Raw genomic sequence first — 20414 nt, forward strand, 5'->3', positions numbered from 1 at the left:
CCAAGCCATCAAAGTCCCAAGCTCTTAGCCACTGCTCTATACTGTTTCAAATATTAACTCTTCCTCTTCATTTTTCTAACAAGTATTTATTGAGTCTTTACTATGTATCTTTAATAAGATGATTTGAGGTCTTTTACCCAAGGTCAGGAAAGAAGGATATAAAAATAGTTCTTCCTTCTAAATGAAAAGCCATGATATGACGCACAATGGGGGAAAACTGCTTAGTTTCTTAAGATGTATCTCTTCAGGGCATGAAAAAAAAATCTTCCTCACTGATCAAATGAGTCTTTTCCAAGGCTATAGATATGTTTTAATGATAGAATGTTGCAGTTTGGTGTTAGTGAAAGTTCTAAATCAAAATTTAGTTAGCCTGCAGGATAACTGGTTAGAAGTGGCAGCAATTTATAAGTTACTTTTTAGCAATATGTGTATTTTTTCCCTTCATCATGATATAGTTATTATTCAGTAAAGCAAACGTCATCTCTCCTCAAAAACCTCAATTCATTACTTCATGACGTATTATCATCTAAGGTCAAGCCAAGGAATGCTATAACCCATCTAGGGTCAGGACCCTGGCATGTACTCATTATCAAACAAAAGCTCCCTTTATAGACTATTTAAGTCATGTTGCCAAAGAAATCCTTTATGGTGGGGGAGTCCAAATCAACTGCTCACTGTAAAACCCTAGTAACATGGGCAAGAAAACCTTCAAAGGATAACTTTTTAAAATATAAAGTGGATTACAAATGGAATTCATATTTTAAAAGTATTTTTTTTCTTTTAAAGTGAATAAGAAATATTCATATTTCTTATGAGTTAGAGTTCAAGTACCCAGGCAAGGAATTATAGTAACCTTGTCTAACTGCTTTTTGTATGGTAGAGAGACACAAATAAAGATACTAAAACTGGCAGGTGGTTAAGTTTGGTTCTATTGTTTGAAAGGGAAAAATAAAAGATGATGAAACAGAAGGAAATTTATATTTAATTGTAATTATATTTAATATGTATAACATATATTATATATAATTATAGGACAACATTTTGCTTTATTTAATAAATTAGAAAAAAAATTTTTTTTCTTGGAAAAAATAAATAAGTTTTCATAGGGGGCACCTGGGTGGCTCAGTGGGTTAAAGCCTCTGCATTCGGCTCAGGTCATGATCCCAGCATCCTGGGGTTCAGCCCCACATCAGGCTCTCTGCTTGGCAGGGAGCCTGCTTCCCCTCTCTCTCTACCTGCCTCTCTGCCTACTTGTGAACTCTCTCTCTGTCAAATAAATAAATAAAATCTTAAAAATTAAAAAAAAGTTTTCATAGGAATACTTCTATGAGGCCCACAAAACTACAAACTGTTATTAGTAAGTACTGTTTCAAGTAAGTTGGTCAAGTTAAGCAGACTGCCATCTTTATAAAGGAATACTACTTTAGTGATTAAAAAGAATGAATGTTTGCGTTCTGATCTGGAACAGTCTCTGAGATACATGGTTAAGTGAAAAAGCAAAATACAGAACTATGTGTAAAGTATGCTGTTATTTGAATTTAAAAGAGAGGAAGATCCACTCCCCCAGATTTGCGCATATACAGAATAACTGTAAGGATGCAGGTGAGACCACTAACAGACTGAGGTTTTTTGTTTTTTTTTAACAGACTGAGTTTTTACTACATACTCTTTCACCAAGTACTTATATCATCTATCTAAGAATTAGAACTCAATACAATTTAAAAAATAATAAAATCGGCCTAAAAGTTCTTTGAAAGGATTTAAGAACACAGGGATAATATTCAAAGTGTTGACAAAAGTACTTTTCATAAAGATAAGCAAGTAGAATCTTTAAAATTTTCAAACTGATGGTGTTTTCAGAGGAAATCTTAATAAACATAAAAAAGTAACGAATTCTAAATCCCAGTAAAGACCTCACTATAACTAAAGCAACCACAGGTGGGTAGATTTCTTTATTTTAGCTACACGATATATTTAAAGCATTATGCTTAGAGGAAGGGAATCAACATTTACCAAGCACCTACAGCATGTGAAGCATTTTACAGATCTCACTGAATCCTGGTAAGAGTCTATTAGTTTGAAATCTTTATCTTTGAGGCTTGGGCAAAATAAGTAAATTTTTTTTCCCAAAAACTTTGGTATGTAGAGACAGGATAAAAGCCAGGACAGTTTGGCTCCAAAGCCTGTGTTGTTTCCATTATATCAGGCTGGTTTTATTTTATAAAGTCAAATCGAATTGCAGGAGGGAAAGAAAAAGACTAAGTTGTAGAATACTGGGTCCTATTAATAAGAAAATGCACTTCTTATGGTCTTAACGGTGAGTGCTTTAGAAATGGCTACCTCCCAAGGGAATCTCATTCCCAAGTGACTTATTGCGAGTGATACCACAATGTCATTTCTCAGGAACCTTGGAATTATTAGATTTGTTCTGTCTAGTTACCCTTGTATCCAATCTGTTGCTAAATTGTTTTCTCCCTTTGAACTGTCTCTCAGATTTGCCCTTATGGAACATTTTTAGTACTATCACTGTGAGTCTACTACCCTAACTTCAGTTTTTTCACCTCCAAAGCATCCTTATTAAATTTCCTTACATACTGCTTTCATCATATCGACTTTCTACATATGGCCCTACAATGGATCTCTCTGCTTATCTCAGCAAGTGCAAATTCCTTTTACAAGCCTCTTCATAAACTGGTTCCTGTTTACCGATTCAATTTATCTCCTATTTCTCTTCCACACCCACTCTCCAACAGGTCACAGTTTATTATTTTCTGCATACTTCAGCCTCTTTGCTTTTGCTCTTATCCCTGAATGAAATCCTCCCCCAGATTCTATTCATTCTTGATGGTCCATCTTAATATATTACCTCTCTACGGAATTGTCCCTGATAACCTCAAATCTAATTATAGTCAGCATCACAATTTTGACTTAACTATTACCTGGAAACACCTCATAAATGTTTCTCGTGTTTGTTTTTTTCCTTCAACAATGCTGTAAATTTCTTGCGGCAAGGTTCTGATTATGTTCCTTTTCTTCTAAAATGCTCTGATAGCTCTCAACACTTTAAGATTAAAGCCCAAAGTCCTTTCAATGGCCATAATCAGGCCCCAGGCTATCTTTCTGGCTTATCTAAGACCATTCCTCATCTTGTACCCTGCACTAGCTACACTGCACTGTTCTCTGTTCCCTTACTTTTCTCCCCTCACATATCCATGCTTGCATTCTCTCTGCCAAGAATTTCCCGTCTTCTCTCTGGCTGGTGCACTTTTACTCGGTTTGGTACCCTCCTCCTTATTTGTCCAGACCCAAATCTACTGTCATTTTCTTCAAGAAGCATCATCCTTAGGGGAAACAGTTTTCCTTCCTCTGTATTTCCATATCCCTTTGTAAATACCTCTAGTATCATAGCACTTACAGCATGGTAATTCCTGGTTTAAATTTCTTTCTTCCCTACTATATAGTGTGAGCTCTTTGAGGAAAAGGATGGTATCTTTTTCTTCTTCATACTTCTGGATCCTTATAGCACAATGTACATGTAGCAGGCATTTACATGTTCATGGAATGAAGAGCAGGTGCACAATAATAAAAGACTTAGTGCATTTTAACATATATTGTATCTTTAAAATCCTCCTTAAAACACTGTGAGATAAGTATCATTACACCTACTTTACAGATGAAGAAACTGGCTCAGAAATTAAGCCAACAGCTCCAGGTCACAAAGCCAGAAGGTGGCAAGTGGCTAAAATCCAGATCTTCTGATTTTAGTCTAGTATTCTTCCTAATAGATTAGGATGCCCTCCTAAATACCCAGTTAACTGCCTGAAACCTTTGCTATTGCACATTATTCTTCTCCTGTGGTTCCTGTATCTATCTTAAATAAAACTAATCTGTGTTCTTGGCTCAACTCCTTGTTAGATTATAAATTCCATGTTGGTGAAGAAGGATTACTTGCCTTTGTATCTCTTGCTCTGCCTGGCACAGTGCCTTACACATAGTAGGTGCTCATCAAATTGGACTGAATAGATACCTGGAGAGCACTAGAATGGTCATTTTGACAGGCCAGTTCTTGCTCAACTTCTGAAACCTCCAGCAGATTCCGCTCACTGACCAACCGGGACAGCTCTCCAACCACTGTCACATGCTTTGACACAGTCCCAGACATCTTCTTAAACTGTGGGTAATTTTCAACAAAGGCCTGCCATGGGAAAAAGAGCAATTGGGGGTTCTGTTATTTCTTGACTGAGGACAGACTTACATGAAGGGAAAAAATAAGCAGGAATTGTTCTGCCGAGACTAAGGCATCTACGACTTTCAATCCCATGGCATTTTGTTTCTGCTTTAAGAGAGAAGAACTGGTACATGTCAGTAGACTGACCCTTTAAGTAGTCCAAATGCTAATGAAGAATGGAAAGAAGTACATGGCTTATGATGAAGTTTCCATTATACTGTTTCCTAAAGAGAAATAGTATAGAAAATTGTCTCAAACCAAACAAAATGAATCAAGTCAGAAATCAGACTGAGAATATTCCAGAAATGTTGCTTACATGAATAGTTCCAAAGTCTTGCATGTTAGTCATCCATGAACATGTTCAATTTACCTTCATGTCTGCTATTGATTCTAGTTTTTGCTGTTCTTTTGGTTTCTTCTTCTGAAAGTCTTCCATGAGATTCTTTATATTGCTACCAATCTCAGCGAAGTTCAGGTACATATTCTGTGAAAAAAGAAGTTGGAAACACAATTCTATCAATGAGTCTGATTTTCAGGCCATTTAAAAGAAGAAGAGAAAAAGAATCCCGAAGGCAGAATCAAAGGGCAAGAAAATTCCATTATAATGACCAAATCTGGATATTGGCCAGGACACTGGTGATGAATACCATTACTATTCTCACAAAGGGCTATAGAAGGGAAGGAATTAAATAAATTGGGTTCTAATTTTTAAAAAAACAAAGCTAAATATGTGATTTCTATGAAGAAAAAAAATACTGTTAAAGGGTCGGAATCCAAGTCTTCCGGCTTCTCTTGAGATAGTTTATCTACAGGATGCGCCTATCATCCTTCCACATAAAATCCCTTATCTGTTCTCATTCGAACAAGTCAATACTGGCCTTCTTACATAAAAACAACTAAAAACAATTTAAAAAATTTTTAACCACCTACGTTAGCATAGAATTCATCGTTTTCAGCAGATAGGACCACCTCTCTTAAGTCTTTACTGATCCCCGGCACTCTGGAAAGATCAATCCGATTGTTGTTTATGCCCAGTAGTTCATGGACCATGGCCTGATATGTCCACTAAATGAAGAATTATGACAAAAAAATTGGTAACTGACAAAACATGCAAATAGTAAATGTTCAGGAAAACAAAAATGGATAACATTCTTAGCAACTAGTCTTCCTTACACAGAGTTTCTTTATTTAGTTCAACTTTTATTAATATTTTGTGTTCTACTAAGCATTAAGACTCATAATTTAGTTAAACTAAAAGTCAAAATACTTGTAGATTTTACACTTTCGGAAGAAGGGCAACAAGATTAATATTCCCCATAGAAAGAAAACAAATTAGATCTATCATTAGCTTCAGTTTTTGCCTGTGAATTAAGAGTATATTTTTGGCTTCACAGATAGGGCTATATTGGTACTGCAGTTACAAGCTGTACCATTTCCTGTACGCTTCTGTGGTTTTCTGCAGCATGAGAAGTGTGTTCTTGCAGATCTGAGTGGTGCTATATTTATCCTGGGAACACTAATATTATCAGAAACCAACCTTGTGAGTTGATCAAAACACACATATTCGGAAGCTTCGCCTCTGAATCCATTTTATTTCATATTTTTACTTAATATGAATTGTGAAGAAAGATTGGTTTCCTTTATACAAAATGTGAACATATTTGGTGAAAATGGAATGGGGAAACCCCAAATTTTGCCTTCTCACCATTTATGGAGAATGGGTTCTTTTTAGTCATAGGTCCATTATACAAAACTAAGTATTCTCCAGCAAATTAGCTTCTAAATCTAGAATCTAAATGCTAGAAATATTTATATACTTTTACTTCATTTTAAGCAAACTAGATTTATTAAGAAAGAACTTAAGCTTATAAGAGAAGGTGCTTCATTTCCTAAAATACTTGCCAAATGAATCCTTTAAAAGGCAAGTTTCAGGGGCGCCTGGGTGGCTCATTAGTTAAGTGTCTGACTCTTGGTTTTCGCTCAGTTCATGATCTCATGGGTTGTGAGATCAAGCCCAGAGTAGGGCCCTGGTGCTCAGCGATGTGTCTGCTTGAGATTCTCTGTCTTGACCAATCTCCCTGCTGTGCACGTGTGCACATGCACTCTCTCTTTTTCTCTCAAATAGTAAATAATATCTTCAGAAAAAAGCAATTTTGTGGGAGCACACAAAATGTATGTATAACAAAATATGCTTCCACACAGCATCCTGTTCATGCTTCTACCATTAGTACTTATTCTATTATTAAAATGATCAGTTACTTCTCTCCCCATCATGAGCTCTTTGAGAATAGAGACTGCATCTTTTAATCTTTTACCTCCAATACTTTTTTTTTTTTTTAAGTAGGCTGCACACCCAGCATGAAGCCCAGCACAGGGCTTGAGCTCATGACCCTGAGGTCAAGATCTGAGCAGAGATCATGAATCATTGAATTGACTGAGCCTCCAGGTACCCCATTACCTCCAATACTTAACACAATATCTGGCACATAATAGGTCTTCAGTGAAATTGGTTGAATAAATGGTTGTTTTTCTTTAGAAAATAGATTTATAGGCATTTGTTTAACTTTCCACTTTTTTATATTTTCAAAACTTCTTGAGTGAACATTTATTACTTTGTATTTTAGGACTATAAGGCTGTCCTATTGTAGAGAAGCTGCACTCCACAGCTACAGAGTTCTCCTAGCATTAAAATGAAGATAAGCTGGGAAGAAACTGAAATATTAACTATGTCTTTCCCTACAAATTCAAAGTCACTATTAATAAAGCCTCTACTTTGTATGAAGTACTATTCTTATACTTGCAGAAGAACAAACACAGTAAGACAGAGTCTGCTGTGAAGGACTGTGTGAAAACAACCAAAGGTACAACATGGTAAATAAAGCAAAGGACATAAGAAAGATAAAGTTCTGCAGTAATTTTATGGAAAAAGAACATGTCTGACTAAAAGAATAAAAGGCTTTAAGGAGATGTTTTGAGTGGTTTTAAAGAAGAATACTGATAGGTGAAGATAGGGAGAGAAGGTATTTGAAACATTCCAGCTAATAGGCATAAGTCACAACATGAATAAAATGATGACCAGAAACCACACAACATATCTGCACAGTAGTGAGCTGTAGGTTAAGGCTGGGCTCATATTGTAAAGGCTCCTGGATGCCAAGTTCAGGAATCTGTATTTAAGCTAGTAGGCAAATGGGAACCAATGAAGATTTTTAAGCCAGGAGTAGTAAGATCAGAACTGTTCTTTAGGAAAAATGATTTAACAGCATTGTGTCTATGAAATCTATTAGAATAGAAAGAAATTAAAAGAGGGGAATCAAGGCCTGTTTCAGCCATCTTGGGGCCTGTAGAGGTCTGCTGGGAACAGGACTCCTAAAATAATAAATATGCCTGGACGGCTATGGTATAAGGCCATTTTTGCTGGGTATAAGCAGGATCTCCAGAACCACAGGGAGCATACAACTTTTAAAATTGAAGGTGTTCATGCTCAAGATGAAACTAAGTTCTATCTAGGCAAGAGATGTGCTTATGTGTACAAAGCAAAGAATAACACAGTGACTCCTGGTGGCAAACTGAGCAAAACCAGAGTAATATGGAGAAGGTGACTCATAATCATGGGAACAGTGGCATGACTCACGTCAAATTCTTAAGCAACCTTCATGCTAAGGCCACTGGACATAGAATCCATACAATGCTATACCCTCAAGGATTTAAACTTATTGAAAAGTCAATAAATAAAAGTGTAGATTTGATCTTGTATAAAAAAATAAAATAAGGGGTGCCTGGGTGGCTCAGTTGGTTAAGTGTCTGCTTTCGGCTCGGGTCATTATCCCAGGGTACTGGAATCAAACCCTGCATCAGGCTTTTTGCTCGGTGGGGAGCCTGCTTCTCCCTCTCCCTCTGCTTGCTGCTCCCCCTGCTTGTGCTCTGTCAAACAAACAAACAAACAAAACTTTAAAAATAAAATAAAATAAAAATTAAAAGTGAGGAATGGGTAAATGACTATTTCAGTATTCTTTTAAGAGATTAGGGTCTATACAAAGGTACTGGCAGTAAGAATGGAAAACTACAGATAAACACTGTAAAAGGAGAAGCTACAGAATCTAGAAGTTGTCTTGATTGGGGTGAAGGTGGTGGCAGAAGGAGACAGGAAAGATGAGGCAGAAGAAAGAACCAAAGATGACTGTGGCTGGAAGAATAGGGATACCAAACGACCAGGAAACACAAGGCAAAAAAACCCCACAAAACTGAAAATAAAGAGGCAAGTACATGGACCATTCTGTTTACTTCCACATCTGCATTTTGATGAATACCACTTGAAATCATGCTTCTATTATGCTAATAAAGGGTTCTGCACCTGGTTTAGCAACGGGGTGATGGCATCATCACAACGATCTAAAATAAGCAGCAATGGAGGAACCTCCGTCCGCCGGAATTCAAACAGTTCATATTCTTTAGTTATCACTTGCTGTGGATGAGAGAAAGATGGTTTTGTCAACCAATTAGTTGGTAATATAAACAGAAATCTTTTTTTTTAAATTAACATATAATGTATTATTTGCCCCAGAGGTACAGGTCTGTGATTCATCAGTCTTACACAATTCACAACACTCATCATAGCACATACTCTCCCCAATGTCCATCACCCAGCCACCCCCTCCCACCCCCCTCCACTCCAGCAACCCTCAGTGTGCCTGAGATTAAGAGTCTTTTATGGTTTACCTCCCTCTCTGGTTTCATTTTGTTTCATTTTTAACTCTTTTCCCCTATGATCCTCTGCCTTATTTCTCAAATTCTACATATCAGTGACATCATATGATAACTGTCTTTCTCTGACTAATTTCACTTAACATAATACCTTCTAGTGCCATCCATGTTATTGCAAATGGCAAGATTTCATTTTGATGGCTGCATAATACTCCATTATGTGTATGTATGTATCTTTTTCTTTTTTAAGATTTTATTTATTTATTTGACAGACAAGAGATCACAAATAGGCAGAGAGGCAGGCAGAGAGGGAGGGAGGAAGCAGGCTCCCCGCTGAGCAGAGAGCCTGATGTGGGGCTTGATCCCAGAACCTGGGGTCATGACCCAAGCCGAAGGCAGAGGCTTTAACCCACTGAGCCACCTAGGCGCCCCTGTATGTATTTTATATATATATATATATATAAAATATACAAATAATATACATATACCACATCTTCTTTATCCATTCATCTGTTTATGGGCAACTGGGCTCTTTCCATAGTTTGGCTTTTGTGGGCATTGCTGTTATAAACATTGGGGTGCATGTGCCCCTTTAGATCACTACATTTGTACCTTTGGGGTAAATACCCAGTAGTGCAATTGCTGGATCATAGAGTAGCTCTATTTTCAACTTTTTGAGAAAACTCCATACTGATAGACAGAAAATTAATACATAAAAAACACATTTAACAATAGTTCTTTACACCTTCCGAAAAGGATTCAAAGGCTTAAAAAAGTTTGGCATCATGTTGTTTAAGAGGTTAGGATTTAAAACTCTACTTTACAAATGGCTTAACTGGATCAAAGTAACTATTTAGCTTATTTAGCTTGCAAATGTTTCTTGAGTTAAGTCCAAAAATTTTAGCCCTAGTCTGTTGCTTTTTTTTATTACAAAGATCTACCTCTTTGCCAGTAAACTTAACACATCACCTCCTTGGTTGTAGAAAAAATATTGCTGTAGTTTCTGAAATATAAGGAAGTGAATGGTCTTGATGCTTTGGAACTGGGGATAGGGAAAGCCATACCTTAACACATTCTGCAAGTCTCTTTGCTGCCTCTGATGAAAGTTGGTAACGAATCATGGGACATTTCTTCAGAGATAAAAGGAGAGCTGTCAGTCCTTGAGTTGTTCTGGATAGCTGGGCTGGATCCCAATTTCGACCCTTTTTGTTAAAAATGCATATTCAGAGAAAATATTTGAATTTTTTCTTACAAGTCCAATTACTTGCTGAATTAACTCCCACCTGATAAGTAAACTTATTTTTTTATCCTTTTCTTCCATACCTGGCAGCAACCCAAGATATTGAGGGAAAACAAATGTGGATTCACAGCAATATAATCACCATAAAATTCCTGCAAACAAAGCACCAAGATTAGTCAGTTATTTCATATATTCCAACTGTATCATACAGCAATATTTTCATATGTGATATGATACTATGTGGTATAATCAAATTTGAGGAAATGCAGGTATAAAAGAGATAAAAAAAACTGATCAATTAGTAACTGTCTAGCAATAGTCAATGTGGGGGAATAAAATAATTATAAAAGGGCAGCAATAATAATAATAATAATAAATCTTCTAAAAAAAAAGTTGTAGAAGTGTGTACACTACATTTCTGGAGACCTCTGTGTACACTTACCAATTAGTAAAAATAAGACACTGCTATAGGATATACAATGTTACACATAGATGAAAAAGAACTTCATTGTTCAGTCTATTCTTTTTTTTGTACAGTGTATTAACATGAGGGAAAATATGTTTTAAAATAGGTCATTCCTTTTATTATTATTATTATTCATTTATGACTTAGTACATCCTTTTGAAAATCCAAAACTTGTTTATTTGCTGTCCTATTCTATTCTTCTATCATTTATGAGGTGATAAATGTATTCAAGAACATTAAAGCATTAAAGTAAAAGGTAACATGACATGTTCTGATGTGATATATTATATAGCATGCAGAATATTTAGGAGTTACCAAGTTTTAACCTAACAACAAAAGTCTACTTTTTACTTCCCAGAGCAAGATAATCACAAACAGAACTTTAACAAACCTCATTCACATCCTTTACTTCCTGTTCTTTTCCAATCAGACATAGCCCTGAAGATGAACATTCTTATAATGTGGTTCAAAAACTCGCATGGGGGGGAAAAAAAAGCTAGCACAGAATATATCTGACTCTGTTTCCAACCCTGTGAAACTCTCTCTACCCATTCAGTAGGATCCAGTACCAGTCCAATCACCTTACTCCCACTGACTCCTTTAATTTTGTTCCCCCTTAATTTGATACCTCTTACAAACTTTCTGAGTATAGTTCGGTGCAATGCACATTTATAATGTCTGATCAATAATCTCCCTTCTTTTGAGACAGCACCTTTCTTATGTTAGAGTCAAATCTTTAAAAATGGCCAATATAAGAGATGTGTTAGAGGATCAATACATTTACCTGAACCTCAGCCACAACTTCCTGTTCATCAGCTTCAGCTAATGACTTCACATCACTCTTGCTGATCACATTACTGAAATCTGAAGCAGACATATGAGTTATGTCTGACTCAAAGGAGATCACTTTTGCTCCAATTAGACATAAAAGAGCCTAATGATTAAGTGAAGTTTAGTATACATTGTGGTATATGTCACAGTCGAACACCTTTGAACTGAAATGAGTAGCACAAATATATTCAAATCCATAAATTCATAATACTTCAAAAGAAGACCACCATGGAGGCATTGGAGGATGCCAGGAAGCCAAGTAATTTTACTGAAAATAGCAAATAAAGGGAAAAGAAGTGAGTTTTTATTCTTTTAAATACAAACTATACCACAGGTAACCAAATAGTAGATGAGGAGAAATTTCTCCTTATGGAAATATTCCAGCTAAAAAACAAAGAAGGAATGATCATGACAGAATTAAAACATCTTCATTTTTATCAACCACTAATGGATCAATGGATGGACCTAGGTATTGAGCATCAACTGATACTAATATCACAATAAGAGACAATCAGTGAAAGCACACAGCACTGACTATGAAATATTCTTGCCAAGAACTAAAATCTAAATCTAATTAAGCTTCTATATCCAAGTACCAATCTACAGAACTAAAGTGCAGAGGAATATTTTATTTATTTATTTGTGTATTTATTTATAAGATTTATTTATTTAGGGAGAGAGGGAGGATGCACAGGTGGGAGGGACAGAGGGAGAAGGATAGAGAATCTGAAGCAGACTTCATACTGAGCACAAAGCCCGATATGGGGCCTGGTCCCATGACCCTGAGACTGTGACCTAAGCTGAAACCAAGAGTCAATGCTTAACTAATTGCACCAACCAGGTGACCCAGGAATATTTTAAAATGCAAAGAATACGTTTAAGTACCCTATCAGGATGCAATTAGCAAAACCCAGACTGTGAGGTACTATAACAGTACAATGTAGCTTCTTCAATAAATAAATTGCACTGGAGAGAGAGAGAGAGAAAGAGAGAGAGAAAACACCTATAGACGATTAAAGAAACTTAAACAACGTATCAATTAACAGCAATGTGTGGATCTTATGATCATAATTCGAATACAAAAACAGTGGGAAAAAAAACTGTAAGAGAATCTGAAATTTGAACACTGAGTATTTGAAAATAGGAATTATTTTTCATTATTTTGATAAGTATAATAATGGATTTTATTTTTTATTAATAATGGTATTTTGTAAAATAAGTCCTTATCTTTTAGAGATGCATACTGAAATATTTAGGGATGAACTCATATGATGCCTTAGATGTCCTTCAAAATAACACTGGTAGGGGAATAGGCAGTAGTATAACAAGACAGACCATGGGCAAAGCAACTTTTCAAACTGGGTGGTGGGTACACTGGGATTTATTACACCATTTGTATATATTTGAAGACTTCCATAAGAGAGGTTTTTTTGTTTTGTTTTGTTTTTTAAATAAAGGAAGGGAGGAACCGATTAAACAACATATTTAGTAGACACAGAAATATAAAAATGAAATTATAAAAAAGTTAGGTGAGAAGGCCAATTCAGTGTTGATATAAATTGTGTTGAAAGTTTGTAATGAATGTAATCACTACATAAAAACTCATTTAGTTTATTTTAATCAAATAAAATTGTGAAATTGATTGCTTTACCCAAGTCCCAAGAGCCTGTTTTTCCTAGGCTTTAGTGCTACTTTATTTCTTCTACTTCACAGATTCACAGTGCAAATCAAACAACCTTTAGAACCAGAAGAAAAGACATCATGTTATTGGTTACTAATTTTAACTGCTGCCTCAAAGAAGGAGACTTTCATTTCATGACCTACTCAATTTTAAACTGAGAGACTCAGTACAAGAAGTGATTCCATTGTATGTCTACTTAAATTTGACAGTACAGGGAATCTCTCATATATTTATATGTGTGTGTACATACACATACACACACATCTCTAAGTAGAAGTTTCTACACTTTCCTAAGTATCTAGCTTGTGACCAACTAAAAATACTGTAATGACTACACACTTAATAGAAAGGCTAAAATAAAAAATAAGTGCAACACCAAGTGATCATAAGGATACAAAGAAACTGGATCACCTGTACATTGCTAGTGGAAAGTAAAATGATATGGTCACTCTGGAAAACATTTAGCAGCTTCTTAAAACACTAAACATGGAACTACCATATGACCCAGCAACTGCTCTCTTGCTCTCCTGGACATTATGTACTACAAAGAAATGAAGACTCATGTTCACACAAAAACCTATACACAAATGTTTATAGAAGCTTTATCTGTAGTAACCAAACCTGAAAACAACTCAGATATCCTCCAATGGGTAGCTAAACAAATTTTGGTATAACCACATATAACCACGGAATACCGCTCTGTTATAAAAAGTAATGAACTATTGATATATGTCACAACCTCGATGAAACTCAAGAATGCTAAGTGAAAAAAGCCAATCCCAACAGGTTATATACTATATAATTCCATTTATGTAATATTCTTGAAATGACAAAATTATAGAAATAGAGAACAGAGTAGTGGTTGCTAGGGGCTCATAATGAGGTTGGGAGGGAGGGAAGTGCATCTGGTATAAAAGGGCAATGTGAGAGATCTTTATGGAGATGGAAATGTTTTGTATCCTAACTGTATCAATGTCAATATCCTGGATGTGGTATTGTACTATAGTTATGTGAGATGCTACAGTGGGGGAAATGGGTTTAAGAATAAATGGGATCTCTGTATTATTTCTTGCAACTATATATGAATCTACAAATTGCCTCAAAATAAAAAGTTAAATTATAAAACTAAGCCTGTGACTATTAGCCAAAAGAAAAACAATAACACCACCACCAGGGTGGCAGAAAATAATTAAATTGCCAATTTTTACCTCTTGAGGTTGTTGTAAGGGCTGAATGAAATAATTATATGAGAAAGTTCTTTATAAAATACTGTCTTATCACAAAGGTTAATTTTTGGAACTATTATTTAATTGTAGCATATAGTGTAGAAAGTAAGTACATTTTAGAGTATAATCTAAACCCTAAAACTCCAAAGCCTTCAAGTAAGCTTTAAAATTTTACAATGTCCTACATACTGAGAGTTAAGGTTTATCCTTGGTTTTGGAAATGGCACCAAATAAACTAGACTTACTCATCCATGAAGATCAATAATGACATCTAGAGGAGAATGGATGTAACTTCCAAAGCAGAATGTGTTACATCGAAAAAAAAATCATATAAAATGTACAGTAACCACAAACCTAATTTATTTCCAGGACTCTGTCCCCCCCCCCAACCAAAAGTTATGTACATAAGAGATACCTACTGGATGACTTGTACTTTTAAGTATTACATAAAGTAGCAAAGAGAAGTGGTATGTTTTCATCTGGTATGATGTAAAGTAAATCTCTGCTTTTCCAACAAACTCAAGCATATCCTCCTCCACATAAAGAAATCAGCTTCTATGCCTCAGTTCATAAAAGTATAAAACAGGAATAAGTATACACTTTTTGCTTTGTTTTGTATTTGCAGAGGTGGGATGTGAAATTTGGCTACTTGTAATTTTGACTCATAAAGAATACTGATAGGCAAAGTAAAACTTAAGAAGTAATTTTTACCTAATCAGTCAATGATGAAAAAAATCCCACTTAGCTCTCTAAAACAGCATATTGGTTGGTTACAGGACTTTTAGTACTTGGAAAGGATATAAAAAAATCAGACTCATATAGTGACTGATTCAGTTACTTTATTAACGATATGAAGTGTCCAACAGAACAAATTAGCTAGGATACAGTTACATGATGGAATAAGTGAAATAATATACTTACAAATAAAATATATACTGTATTTTGGTCTCCGGAGCTCTTGAATCAGATAACCCACATTCTCCTAGAAAGGAAACAACAAATAAACAAATAATATGTGAGAACTGTTTAACTGAAAAAATAATAAATATTGTTCATTGATTAATTTAAGTATTTACTGAGAATCTACTGAGTGTGAAGTCTAGATTTCAGTGTATGTTGCAGGGATAAGGGCTGGAAGTGAAACAGAGTTATGTTAAATAATGATCTGGAATCATCTGTAATATTAATGAACTGCATCATCGTGGCCAAATTAAGATTTCAAAGTATTAAAAATACAAATGTTGAAGTACAACATAAAACTAATAATAATTCTGTATATTTGCCTCAGGCTGCTTATAATAAATTATAAATTATAAATTATGTCTATAAATTATTCATCTAATCAAAATTCTTAGATAGAATATCAAAACGTATCTAGTTCTTTAAAAACCAGCATTCAAGAGAAATACACTTGGGGCGCCTGGGTGGCTCAGTGGGTTAAAGCCTCTGCCTTCAGCTCAGGTTATGATCTCAGGGTCCTGGGATTGAGCCCCACGTTGGGCTCTCTGCTCAGCAGGGAGCCTTCCTCCTCCTCTCTCTTTCTGCCTGCCTCTCTGCCTACTTGTGATCTCTGTCTGTCAAATAAATAAAAAAAAATATTAAAAAAAAGAGAGGGAGAAAATACACTTAATTGCATTCACTTTGACTTTTAACTTACTGGGACCTAAGACTGCACAACTGTAATGTTTGTGAAGTATTTTCAACAGTAGGCTAAGATTTAAAAACAAAATGTGGGGGCACCTGGGTGGCTCATTCAGTTAAACAACTGACTTGTGATTTTGGCTCAGGTCAATCTCATGGGTCATGAGATCAAGCCTGGTGTCAGGCTCTACACTCAGCGAGGAGTCTGCCTGGGATTCTTTTTCTCCCTCTCCCTTTGCCCCTTCCCCCCAGAAAGAGTTTTTCTCTCTCTCTTGCAAATAAAATGAATATATCTTAAAAAAAAGGTAAAATATGAAATTTAGAAGTAAAAAGTTGATTTTTATATGGCCAAAACATAAGAATTCCAATTACACAAGATCATAATGCAGGTTTTATCTATTTTTGATACTATTAACACAGTTAAATTTCAACATGAATTTGGTCCCTAGTCTAAACATGATATGCAATACAGTTTTGAATATTTAAAAAATCATACATTTCCTTAAAGAACTAAAAGTAATATAAGAAATGCACATTGCCTATTAATGCCTATTAAATGGGAAAAGGTTTTGAAAACTCATTCACATTTAAAAATACATTAAAATGAACTTTACAACATAATATTAAAGAAAAGTCATTTTTATTTCTTTAGTATTTATTTATTTGACACAGAGAAAGAGAACACAAACAGGGGGGCCTGCTCCTTGCTGAGCAGGGAGCCTAATGCAGGACGTGATCCCAGGACCCTGGGATCAGGACCTGAGCTAAAGGCAGCTGCTTAACCAACTGAGCCACTCAGGCACCCCAAAGAAAAGTCATTTTTAAGAACACAGTTTTAGTAGGGCACCTGGGTGGCTCAGCTGGTTAAGTGTCTACCTTTGGCTCAGGTTAGGATCCCAGGGGCCAGCGGCCTGGGATCAAGCCCTGCATTGGACTCCCTGCTCAGCAGGGAGCCTTCTCCCTCTCTCTCTGCGCCTTACCCTGCTTCTGCTTGTGTTCTCTCTCAAATAAACAAATAAAATCTTTAAAAACAAACCTGACATTTTTATTTTCAGAGAGTGTTATCTATCTATATATGTATAAAGAGGTTCTCTAATTAAAAATCTTAGGAAATGATGGACCAGATGATCTCTAAGATCCCTCTCAGCACCAAAATTTCATGAGCTACAAATATGAAACAACTGGAAATGACTATAACACAGTATTAACATATTCATTAATTTAGGAACTATTTATCAAGGTCCACCATGTAGCAGGCACTGGAGACATAATAGTGTGGAAAAAAACCCCAAACCAACCAGGTACCATTTCTATTCTCATGGAGCTTACTGCTGGTAAGTGAGACCAATATTGATCAAACCATATACAATTTCAACTATGACAAGCAAAAGGGAGAAGAAGATGGTGCTGTAAAGTGCTACCAATAGGAGGGTTTGACTTGGTCAGCAAAACCAGGGAAGATCTGCTAGAGGAAGTAAAGAAGTTCCAAGCAGAGGGAAAAGCCTGTGCAAAGGTCCTGTGGCATGATGGAATCAAGTGAACTGAAAGATTAATGTGGCCAAGAGCAAAAGGGGCAGTGGTTTGAAATGAGGCTGTAGGAATGACAGGAACCAGACCACACAGAACCATAATTAAAGAGTTTTGCCTTTAGCATAAATACAAGTCATTCAAGGATTTCAAGTGGGGTTGACATGACAGGACATGGCATTTATATTTCAGAAAGTACATAATATACAAGCATGGTAAAAGAGTGCACTGGAGTTAAAGATCATGTATATAAAGGTAATATACAAAATAAGGTTGAAATACTATAGGAGTTTTATAGGAGGACTCAATCTAGATTTAGAAGATGATGGATGAAAATGGACAGAAGGCTAAAGAACCTTTAATTAGGGGAAGAGAACAAATAGAGAAGAGGAATGAGCATATAGAAGGATGATAAAAAGGCCTAGTTGGCAAGAGTGGAGGAGCAGAGATTGGACACAGGAGGCTGGATACATAAGGGCAGGCCAAACCAGCTAAAGGAGGGATCTGAGGGCTGGGCTACTAAATATTGATTTAATCATGGAAGTAAAATTGAGCCATTATATATATCTTCCTGTGCATAGACATGAATAAAATGATACAGACTCGAGATATTGGTGTAGGTACATAAGTATATAAGATTAAGTGGCAATGGTGTTCTGTGTGATGGGTATGGAGGTTAATCCAGAAATAAGTGAAGTGGGTCTCTGCTAGGCTAGTTAGTGGTCTAGGAAGTAGCTGGGAACCCAAAAGGCATCTTGGAGGAAAAACTGATTTTAAGGAGTAAACTGAGATGTGGAAAGCAGGAGAGTCAAGATTATAACTCTGATGAACCAGGTTAATTACGATGCCACAAACGATAATACAAATTTATTTTGCTTTCTTAATGCTATCATATCAGGGTGCTCTGTGTTTGCCTGGGCAAATGACAGCTCAGTACCTTCGTAGGGCGAAGAAAACAAATTGCTTTCAGGTGTTTCATGACCTCTCGATTTTGAGAATCAATGCGTTCAAAAAGGTACACTTCCTTCTGAAGAATCTCTGATTGTGTGTATACCATACTCACTATGCCAGTCTGTAAAGAAGAAGAATTAACTAATCATTATGCTAGTCAAAATAATATAAACAAGCAGCAACACCTAAGACTTAATTTTTTTCCCATTAATAATTGGCTGGATAAGGCAAATACTAACATGTAGTAACATTTACTGAACACCCAAAACATGTAGGTAATGTACCAGAATGAAAAACATGTTCTCTCTCAACACAGACAATCCATAAATTAAAAAAAAATTTTTTTCCCATCACCTTAGAGTGTGATTTAAAAAAAAAAAATAATTCTGTGACCAACAAATAATAACCTGTCATCTCGGCTTGAGCATTAACAGCTTTATTTTAAAAACAGAACGCTGACTGGAAATAAAATTCTTCCAAGTGTCCTGTCTCACATATTATTCCTTGGCAGAGACATTTAGGAAAGGACTTCTGATTCCAATAAATTGTTTCGGGTAGATGAAGAAATCTCTGGTGGTAGTTACAGCTATTTACACTTCAAACCACCAGACAAGCTTTATTACCACCTTTTAGTTCCACACAGAACTGACCCTCGCTTCAAAACCTTTAAACACTAAATCCTACAGCGGAGTGGGAGTAGCTGTTAGAAGAGAGCGAGCGAGCTCCCTCACAAACAAATACTGAGCAAAAGCAAACTCACCGTTTCTTTATCCATGAGAAGTACTTTCATACCCGGTCCGCTGTCCTCTATCATTTTGGAAACGTACTGCTTCACAGCAAAAACCACGTTCATGGCCGCGAACTGACAGGCTAACCCCTATAGCCCTTCCCGCCCCCTTTTTTCGTGCTAAATTAACACCCGGCCCCTTTGGCCGGGTCTCGGCTGCTTCCTCCCCGCCGGGCCTTGGCTTCCGGAAGTCCGGGCAGCTACTACGATGCTGGGAGTTGTAGTTCCGCTGCGCTAGGCGGTAGACGGAGCCTCCCGCCTGAATGGAAAAATCCCGCTGAGAACCCCTGGGTCTCCGCTCTCGGAAGTGATTCTCTCCCCACCTCCAGCCTGGAGCTGTTTGAGGCCTGGATCCAGACCACGGCGGGCCGTGAGTCCGGGGTGCCCCGGCTGCCCCCGGAAGTCTCTCCTGCTGGCTTGGAGAGAGGGTAACCGCTTGCGTCGTGGAGGAATTTGGCGTAAGGCCGACTTGGAGGCAAAAACCGCAGAGTGCAGCGGTGGTCACTGTTTGCTATTAAGTGAAGGATTAAGGGAGAAGAGCTGGCGCAATGCTCCCGGCCGCTTGGGAAGGTATTTGCTAAGTAATGGCCGAGATTCGTCCTCCCCGGCTTCATCGTGTCGTTAACAAGGCGAAGACGGTACTCCTGCAAACCGAGGCCCGAATTGGTTTTTTGAAGACTGAGGGGCAGGCGAATCCGAGTATTTGTTGAATGAACGAACAAAGGGAATGCCCTTAAGGATGTTTTGGGAGCGGCCTCTGATCCACCCCTACCTCCCACCCCGAGGGCCGGGAGCAGAGTCCGCTGCGGGTACTCGCGGGGCGCGCGAGGGACCCCGGGTTTGGCGCTCTGGGCTACTGGACTCTGCGGGGTCCTGCTGAGCTGGTGCGAGGGACCCGGGGCCCTGAAACTGGGGGCAGGAGCCCAGTTAAGTCGGAAATGGGTAGGGGGCACGTATCCGGTGGGGCTAAAGCAATGTAGCGCGAGGATTTTAAGGGAAAACTCACAAATTTTAAGAAACAAAAACCTGACCACAAAATGAATCTTAAAGCCATCAATGTTTAAATGTCTGCATTTGTGTTTCGTACCCCGAGGGTCTTCTCTCCATTATGCCATTTCTCGAAAAGGGGGGA

General features: G+C 37.0%; 1 protein-coding gene and 1 pseudogene across 1 annotated transcript in view; one reads left to right on the forward strand and one right to left on the reverse strand.

Annotated features, from left to right (window-relative positions):
- Window positions 1-19483, reverse strand: part of VPS45 (vacuolar protein sorting 45 homolog) — a 69912-nt gene extending 50429 nt beyond the window's left edge. Inside the window, exons 1-10 of the mRNA XM_004776822.3 lie at window positions 19256-19483; window positions 18482-18616; window positions 15298-15358; window positions 11423-11502; window positions 10256-10324; window positions 9997-10134; window positions 8583-8693; window positions 5159-5293; window positions 4599-4712; window positions 4028-4195 (exon numbers count right to left, since the gene is read on the reverse strand). Coding sequence (XP_004776879.1) covers window positions 4028-4195; window positions 4599-4712; window positions 5159-5293; window positions 8583-8693; window positions 9997-10134; window positions 10256-10324; window positions 11423-11502; window positions 15298-15358; window positions 18482-18616; window positions 19256-19348 — 1104 coding nt within the window. The 5' untranslated portion in view covers window positions 19349-19483. The remainder of the gene's footprint in view (window positions 1-4027; window positions 4196-4598; window positions 4713-5158; window positions 5294-8582; window positions 8694-9996; window positions 10135-10255; window positions 10325-11422; window positions 11503-15297; window positions 15359-18481; window positions 18617-19255) is intronic.
- LOC106004114 lies at window positions 7612-8000 on the forward strand (annotated as a pseudogene).
- Window positions 19484-20414: the final 931 nt, after the last annotated feature.

The sequence above is a fragment of the Mustela putorius genome, unplaced genomic scaffold (genome assembly GCF_011764305.1).
Source record: "Mustela putorius furo isolate JIRA1106 unplaced genomic scaffold, ASM1176430v1.1 tig00000695_pilon_pilon_pilon, whole genome shotgun sequence".
In the NCBI taxonomy this organism is placed as follows: Eukaryota; Metazoa; Chordata; class Mammalia; order Carnivora; family Mustelidae; genus Mustela; species Mustela putorius.